This window comes from Echinops telfairi, unplaced genomic scaffold, assembly GCF_000313985.2.
Source record: "Echinops telfairi isolate 266 unplaced genomic scaffold, ASM31398v2 ScPeMD7_2291;HRSCAF=2852, whole genome shotgun sequence".
NCBI lineage: Eukaryota > Metazoa > Chordata > Mammalia > Afrosoricida > Tenrecidae > Echinops > Echinops telfairi.
The window spans coordinates 45,042,622-45,050,500 of record NW_022106189.1 but is presented as its reverse complement, the minus strand read 5'-3'; the positions used below and the strand labels follow the sequence as shown (position 1 = coordinate 45,050,500).

The following is a 7,879-nucleotide window of genomic DNA, read 5'->3' as shown; positions in this document are numbered from 1 at the left end:
GTGGATCCGTGGTTGCCTGTGTGGCTCCTCTCCCGTGAGGCAGGGTCAGGGTGGGTGGGGGTGGCCCCACGATCAAGCCTGTAATGTGCAGAGAGGGAGCCCAGGCTGCTCCTTGGGAGAACACCGAGGCTCCCTCCTTCCGGGATGGTCATGAGTCAGAGGTGACTTGGTGGCAGGGGGCTGGGTTTGGGTGGAGAGGGGGCATGGCTCCTGGCAGACTCCTCCCCTTCCAGGCAGGGGGCTGGGCTGCATTCCCAGTCAGAGGCCCCCCTGGGCAGCCACTACAGCTGTGTGTGGCTAAGAAAGGAAGCAGCCTAAGAGCTGATGGTCTCCTTCTAGTGAGAGCCTGTGACTGCATGCTCCGATCTGTAACAGCCTGGGGTGAGTGTGCAGGACTGAGTACAGTGGGCTCTGCTGCGTGGGGCCACTGCACGTGCTAGAAGGTCTGGCTGTGAGGCCCCACAGTATTTCACCAAAGGAGTTTGCCAGGGGCTAGGGCCCACCAACCACCACAGAGAGAGAAGGGATGGCTCCTCGCAGAAGCAGCAGAAACATTCATTCTTTATTCCCACTCCCATGTGCTGCCCCTAACCCCCACCCCACCCACCCCAGCAGGGCACTCCTCCAGGCTGGGGTCCAGCTCTGCCTGGACCTGGCCTGGGTCCTGGTCTCAGCTTCTGAACTTGCCCAGCAGGGGCTTGGAGGGCCACGCCCCGAGGCCCTGCTGGTCCAGGAGCAAGGAGAGCAGCTGGCGAGCTTCCAGGTAGGGCCCTGCCTGAGGGGGAGACAGGGGTGCTCACTGGGCGGGGCCGGGGGAGGCAGGGCAGCCCAAGGCAGTGGTGGGGAGGCACTGACCTTGGCCTCCTCGTAAGTCCTCATGGCCAAGAGTTGGGGCTTGCCCAGCGCTTGGGTGGCCTGGCGGAAGGCTCGCAGGAAGGCAGCTTTGCAGAGGCGGGAGGGGGGCCCTGGGGCATCACTGGGAGGAGGGGGGCAGCATCACAACCTGCATGTGGGTCCACCTAGCTTCCTCCACTTCCACCCCCACCTCTACCCCCTCCACTCTGAGCAGGCCCCCCTCTTGGGTAGGCACGGAAGGACTGGCTGGCCCTTGCAGCCCATCAGTGGCTGCTGGGTGAACCTGAGCCCAGAACTCCCTGAGGCCTCCAAGGGTCCCCCGCCCCTGCCCCCGCCGCCGCCCGTACCCAGCTCCCTCTCACTCTGCCTTCACCCGCCCAGTGGCCACATCCACGACCTCCACACCAGTGTCCCCCAGGCTCCAGTTGAGGCTGAGGCCCTGGCAGGTGCTGGGGATGGGGTCCGAAGGGGCCCCCGGGGGCCCTGAGAACAGATGCAGAGTGGTGCGTGCATAGGGCGAGGGCAGGTCCGGCTGTTCGGGCTCGTTCAGGCTGGGCCGGCCATGGATGACCCTGTTCAGGGTGGGGGGGTCGTGGCAGGGGTCCGCTGTGGGCAGAAGGCATGGGGGAGGGGTGCTCAGAATGCTTCACACACACACACCCAGGCCCCACATGCCACTCCACTGCCAGCCAGACCTCACCCAGGACAAGGCTGGTGGCGTAGAGGGGCGGCAGGAAGTGGGCCAGCAGGGCACCGCCCAGCCCCAGCACAGCCCATCGAGCCAGCTTGTCGCTGGCAGAGAGGCAGCCCACATAGGTGTCTCGGAGTGCAGAGGCGATGTAGCCCACCGGCTTCAGCTCCCCCCGCACGTGTGCCTGCAGGCGGAAGGGGCAGCTGTGCAGGAAACTGCCTTCCAGGGAGGAGGGGAGGCTGAGGGTAGAGAAGAGGGCGGGGGCGGGCAGTCAGTGCCTCCCGCCTCTCCCCCACCCCACAGGGTCCCCATGCTGGATGTTGGGGGGTCTGGGTCAATGCTGCTGTCTGCCCTCCCTTACCCCAGCACCCCCCACCCCCCTGCCGGGCTTCCCCATACTAGAAGTCCTGGGCCGCTCCCTTGGGAGTGTTGCTGACGTAGAGATGCAGGAAGATCCCGGGCTTGAGGGTGAAGGGGGGCCCAGGCTCAGGCTGGGGGGCCAGCACTGACTGCTCCTTGCCCTTGGGCCCCCCCTGTGTCACCAAAAGGAGCTGCCGAAACAGAAACCTGCGGGCAACAGGCAGGGGCCAAGCTGGGCGCTGGGGGTGCCCCCTGCCCTTCCTCACAGATCTGCAGCTAAGCGCCCATCACCCTCTTCTCAAGGGGGCCCCACCAGTGCCTGCCACCCACCCTCAGCAAGACATGGTGGTTGGCTGCCCACTCTCACCTCAGCAGGGCCCGGCGGGCAACCACCAACCCGTGGCAGTCATGCAATTGCCGGCCTGAGAACTCCTGCCGGCCAGTGCAGCAGCCGCTGCCCGTGCCCAGCGCCACCAGCCCGTACATCTCCTTGGCCTGGCCCCTGGCACCAGGGACCTCTGCCAGGGAAGAAAGTTGGAGAGACCTCTCAGGCCAGGGCCAGGAGGGGTGGCCCCTGGGGTGGTGGGTCAGGGAAGTGGTCCCTACCCCTCTCCAGGATGACTGCGGCCACGGTCCCCTTGCAGGCCCAGTAGGCTGAGCTCCTGTCCACCAGGCGGTCAAAGCCAGCGTCCACCACGGCGGCGCAGCGCTGCTGATGAGTCACGATGTCCTCTGGATGGGAGGAGGGCAGAGGTGGGGACAGGGCCCAGTGGCTGCCTGCATCATCAGGCAGGGCCAGTTGGGGCCCACCTACCTGCACTCAGTGGGGCCAGTGGAAGCTTGCCAGAAGTCCTAGTGGGCTCTGGAAGAGAAACGGTGAGATGGGTCCACCCTCCATCCTTCAGGAAGTGGCAGAAGCCCACAGGGAGAGGAGGGAGGCCTGTAGCTCCCAGAAGCCAGCAGGCCCTGTCCCCAGTGTGGACATGGCCTGAAAGGGCATTGGAGCAGCTGGGGGTGTGCACACAAGCCAGGTGGGGGCCTGACGTCCAGAGGGGCCTTGCCACACCCCACCCATCCACATGCATGCCCACGGCCACCTCCCTCACCTCCTGTTGGGGCACAGGGGCTGGTCCCCGTTACCTGGTCCGTCCAGATGGGCCCTGATGTAGTGGAGGGTGGACAGGGCTGCCTGCTGCTTGGCCTCGGACTTGCTGTCGGCAGAGCCCTCGGAGCAGACCACACCATCCAGCTCCACGCTCACTGAGAAAGGGGTGCAGGGGCCTGGGGAGGGAGAGGCGGGGGTGAGGCAGCCTCCCGGCCTCTTTGGTCTGCGCCTGGCCTGCATGAAACGCAGGTGGAAGCAGCTCGGTGGCCCCTGGTAGGCATCACCCTCACCAAGCAGCCTGGCTGGCAGTGCCAGCTGCAGCTCCAGCTGCCGTGATTCTGAGACGTGACACGGCTGGTGTGCCTTCCCGTCCCTAAGGCAAGCCAAGGGCCTCACCCAAGGAAACAGACACATGTGAACCACAAGTCAGCCCACCAGGCATGAGGCCTTCTCTTAAGGGCGCCGGTGCCCTCAGTGGAAGACAAGGACGGAGGAGGAACCAGTTCGGGAGGCAGGAGTCGAGCACTGGGGCCTTGCAACGGACAGGTGCAGGGCTGGGAAGACAGCGGGGACAACTGTCCATCCGGGGAGGGGAATGCCTGGTGGTGCTGCGGTTAAAGTGCCCAGCTGCCTGGCCAGAAGCTCAAGGTCTGGAGTTTGAAACTGTCAGCCGCTCTACTTACATAACAGTCCCCAGCTCTGGGCACCCTGTGGGACTGTCCCAAACTGTCCCCATGGGGTCACCATGAGTCGTGGGTTTGGGGTTTCAGTTTTACAGTCAAGAGGAGCCCTGGGGCGTGGTGGTGAAGCACCTGGCAGCAGTTTGATCCCACCAGCCCCTCTGCTGGAGGAAGACGTGGCCATCTGTTCCCATATAGCCGTGGAACACTGATGGGGCAGGGTGGCTACAAGGTGGAACCGACTCCCATTTCTGGGATTTGCTAGGTGAGTGGGAGTCGGTCGGGGAAGGGACCGTCCCTGCTCTGGTGGGCACACTGTGGGAGTGAGGGTTCAGGGTTGTGTGTGTATGTGTTTTGTCAGCTTTCGGACAGACGGAACCAAGCACATGGCCATTTACAAAGATGGACACGCACAGAGTGGGGCAGAGACGCCGGCACTGCATGCATGGCAATGTCTCCTGGAGGGCCTGGGGGAGCACTTGACAGAGATTCTTCCCATGACGCGTTCAAGTGTCCCCAAGCAAGACAGGGTCGCCACTGTTTTGTTGGGTAAAGGAGAGGGGCAGTGAGATAGTTTATTGTGCCAGCCTGGCCGATAAACACAAGTGGGATTAACCGAAGGGCAGAGAGATAAATGCCTTGGTGAGTCTCGCCTTTCTTGTCTCTCGCTCTTTGATCATCGGACCAGTGTGCTTCAATTTAAAAGCTACACTACCCGTGGGACCCCTAGCCTGTAGACTGTGTCGCTGTAAGTTGAGGTCCCTTTAAGACATCGCTGGAGCTGGGGACTGGAAGTTGGTGACCTGGCTGGCAGTTGGTGACCTGCCTTCTGATTGGCTGCTGTGCTGACATAGCCTAGCTCTCTCTATAAATAGAGAAGATCTGGCCATCAGATAGAGACTGGAAGGGCTGCTAGTCTCTCACATCTCTCTCACGGCAGTGAGTTGAATTGAGCCATTTGTAGTGCTTTATAATTTAACTTTCTTTCTTGTATTATATATTTAACTGTATATGATTTAACAGTTCATTCCTTGTTATGTATCTAATTATCTTTATAAATAAATATATTAAATTATCAGCAATTTGGTTTTCTCTCTCTAGAGAACCCTGTCTAACACAGGCAGTGAAAAAGGGAAGGCCCGCAGAGGGAGGGACAGACACCGTGGCTGCAGCAATGGGCTCAGCGCAGGGCCGGGCAGTGTCCCTCTCTGTTTTGCACGGGGGAGTCGCTACGGGCCAGGACGGACTTGACAGCACCTATAACAACAACACGGCAGCAGGAGGACCTGTGGACGTCAAGCTCATCGCTGAATCTTACAGGGGCAAGCGGTGCCGCCTTCTAGGTCCAGCTAGCATTCTGAGTAATGATAGCAGAACATTTGGGGAGGGAAAATGTGCAAAATCAAAAGTCAAAGGATGAGAAGCCAGGCTTTCCCCTGCCAACTCGGGAGGAGGAGCTGGCACAGGTGTGCTGTGCACTCCAGTGAGCCCTCTGGTCTCAGTGCCCCCACCGGTACAATGGAGGTGACAGAACCCTGCCTATGGAGCGGCAGCAGCGTGAGACTACATACTGGACCCCCTGCGGATAGTCCCGGCAGAACATCATCTGGGCCACCGGGTGTTCGCTGGCATCACCTCCTTCTGTGCAGTTCTTCTTGGGTTCCCTTGCTCATGGGGATACCGCGTGTGTCGGAACTGTGTCTGCTCCGGGTCTTCAGAAACAGGCCTTTCGGAGTGGACTGGGGCCTCCTTCTCCTCAGGTAGCACATGCAGCTGTGTGCACGGACCATGGGAACCCCCCAGGGACAATGTGAAGGAGCCTGAGTGGCGCCATGGGATAAGCATTGGGCTGCTAACCCCAAGGTCAGTGGTTCAAGCCCACCAGCCCTTCCACGGGAGAAAGATGAGGCTGTCTGCTCCTGTAAAGACTTACAGTCCCGGAAAACCTTATACAGGGTTGCTGTGCCCCGGAACCGACTAGATAGCCACAGATAGGAACAACTTGGGGTTCTCGTAAAACTCCAAACCATCAATTGACTCTGATTCATAGCAACCCTATAGGACAGAGAAGGACTGGTCCCTGTGAGGTTCCGAGACTGTAACAGGAACAGATAGCCTCATCTTTCTCCCTGGGAGCAGCTGGTGGTTTCGAACTGCTGACCTTGCAGTTAACAGCCCAATGTGTAACCCACTCCACCACACTAGGGCTCCTTCTGGAGTTCTCTTGGGTTTAAAAATGTTGCCAACAGCTTCTGGAGCGGTTTCCTGACTATCACCTTAGAAACTGGCAAGGTGCTGGCTTAGGGTTGGAAGCCCGAATTTCCACCCTGGTGTCTGTCTGAACTAGTGGGGCTGGGAGTGCTATTGCAGAGAAAGGGCCTTGGGTACTGATTATACCTCCATAGTATCATTCTCTTTCAGGGACCTCCAATGCCTCTGATGTGCTAATTAAAGCAGGTCCTTCAATGAGCATGGTAATGACCGGGTTAGTTGGAGCAAGGCCCTTAACCTCCCTGAGCTTCAGAAAGGGGACATCTGAAGTGGAGACCCGGAAACATGCTGCTCCCAGGGGCAGGGCCCCAGGTTCTGTCTGGCTCACTGGTCCACCTCTCATTTCATCTGGGGCTGGCTGGTCACCAGCCTGTCTTCAAAGCACAGAGGCCAGTGGCCCTCTCGCTCCTGGTCTGGTGGCTGGACCCCTGGCCTCGCCCCACACTACCAAATGTCTGGTATCCAAGAGTTCACCTGGTGTCGGGTCCTCTCGAAAGATAAGCGAGGCTCCCAGGCTGGCTGCATACTGCGTGAGCAAGGCCACGGCCTGGCCAGGGGGCGGGTCCCTGAGCTGCTGCTGGAGCTGCCTGGCCGCAGTCCGGAGGTCCCTAGCAGGCCCTGTGGGCAAGAGAGAAAGGCCTTAGGGTATGTCCTCAGCCATCCACCAGGGTTCGTGGGCCTAGCTGCCTCACTCCCAACCTGGCGCTCGCCCGGGCCCACAGTCCCCGGCCGCTGCCGACTCCACCGCAGACGCCTGGGGCCGTCCACCCCCCCCAACGACCTCCTCCACGCAGAGGGTGGGCGTGGACTCCCAGGAATCTCGGCCCAAACTGGCCGAGGGTCGCCACGGAGTGGGCCCGGGGTTGATCTTCAACGACGCCGCCAGGCGGGGCTTCCTGCGCCCACTGTCGCCGCCCAGGGCCGCGAAGGCCTGAGAAGACATGGTCCGACTCAAGGCAAAGAAGACGCAGTATGCACCCGTTGCTACCTGGCCGATGGCGCTAGAGTTCAAGCACGCGGCTGGTAGAGCATCACAAGCCCCGCCCCTTGCCCAGCCAATGGAAATGCTGGGCTCTAGGGTAGAGTGCCACAAGCCCCGCCTTCCTTCCCAGCCAATGGAAAGGCCGATCCCCAGGATAGGGCAACTTGAGCTCTGGCTCTGTCTGCCCAGCCAATGGAAAGGACGGTCTCTTCTCAACGCTTGGGTCTCGCTCACTCAGGACCATAGAGTTATTGCCGGCTCATAAAGAGAGAGACCTGAGTTTCCATTAATTCTTTGTGGGAGTAGAAAAACTTCATCTTTCTCCTGCTGAGGGCTGGTGGTTTTGAACTGCTGACCTTGCAGATCACCGCATAATGCGTAACAACTATGCCACCGGGTCGCCTCCAACTCTTGGTAGTCTCAGGGAATCAAAGACCAGGAAGACAGTCTGAGTCCCTTGGACAAGGCTTTCGTTCCAAGGTGGCTTCCATCATAAGACAAGGCACCCCCCCTTCCAACACACCCCATCATACCAATGCCCTGCAGCCGCTTAACTTCTCTGAGCCTGAGGCCCTCACCTGATAAACGGAGGTGCCCCTGACTATAACAACCCCACAGAAGCATTACAGTCTAAATGTTTAAAATCACTGGAGGTCTTCCTTAAGCCTGGAGTACTTGGATAATGCAAACCAGCAATGTGCCGCTGGCACCAGAAAGGCTGGAGATTCAAATCTACCCAGAAATCCTTCAAAAGTAAATCTTGGTGATGTACTTACCAAAAAAAAAAAAAAATCAACACTGTCAATTCTATGAACCACAGTTCTACTCTGTAAGGAGTTAGAATCGACCCTGACGGCTGCCGGCCTGGTCCCTGGACAGGTGGTATTATGGTATATTCCCTGGGACCTTGCAAAACCTCAAGCCCCACCTTACAC

General features: G+C 59.7%; 1 protein-coding gene across 1 annotated transcript; it reads right to left on the bottom strand.

Moving 5' to 3' along the window:
- Positions 1-670: 670 nt before the first annotated feature.
- ADAD2 (adenosine deaminase domain containing 2) lies at positions 671-6,905 on the bottom strand. The gene is made up of 11 exons (XM_004704763.1): positions 6,662-6,905; positions 6,437-6,580; positions 3,047-3,187; positions 2,721-2,768; positions 2,513-2,638; positions 2,274-2,424; positions 1,946-2,113; positions 1,556-1,785; positions 1,218-1,461; positions 856-976; positions 671-775 (listed from the first exon to the last, which is right to left on the bottom strand). Exons 1-11 carry the CDS (start codon positions 6,903-6,905, stop codon positions 671-673), a joined length of 1,722 nt encoding a protein of 573 aa, XP_004704820.1.
- Positions 6,906-7,879: the final 974 nt, after the last annotated feature.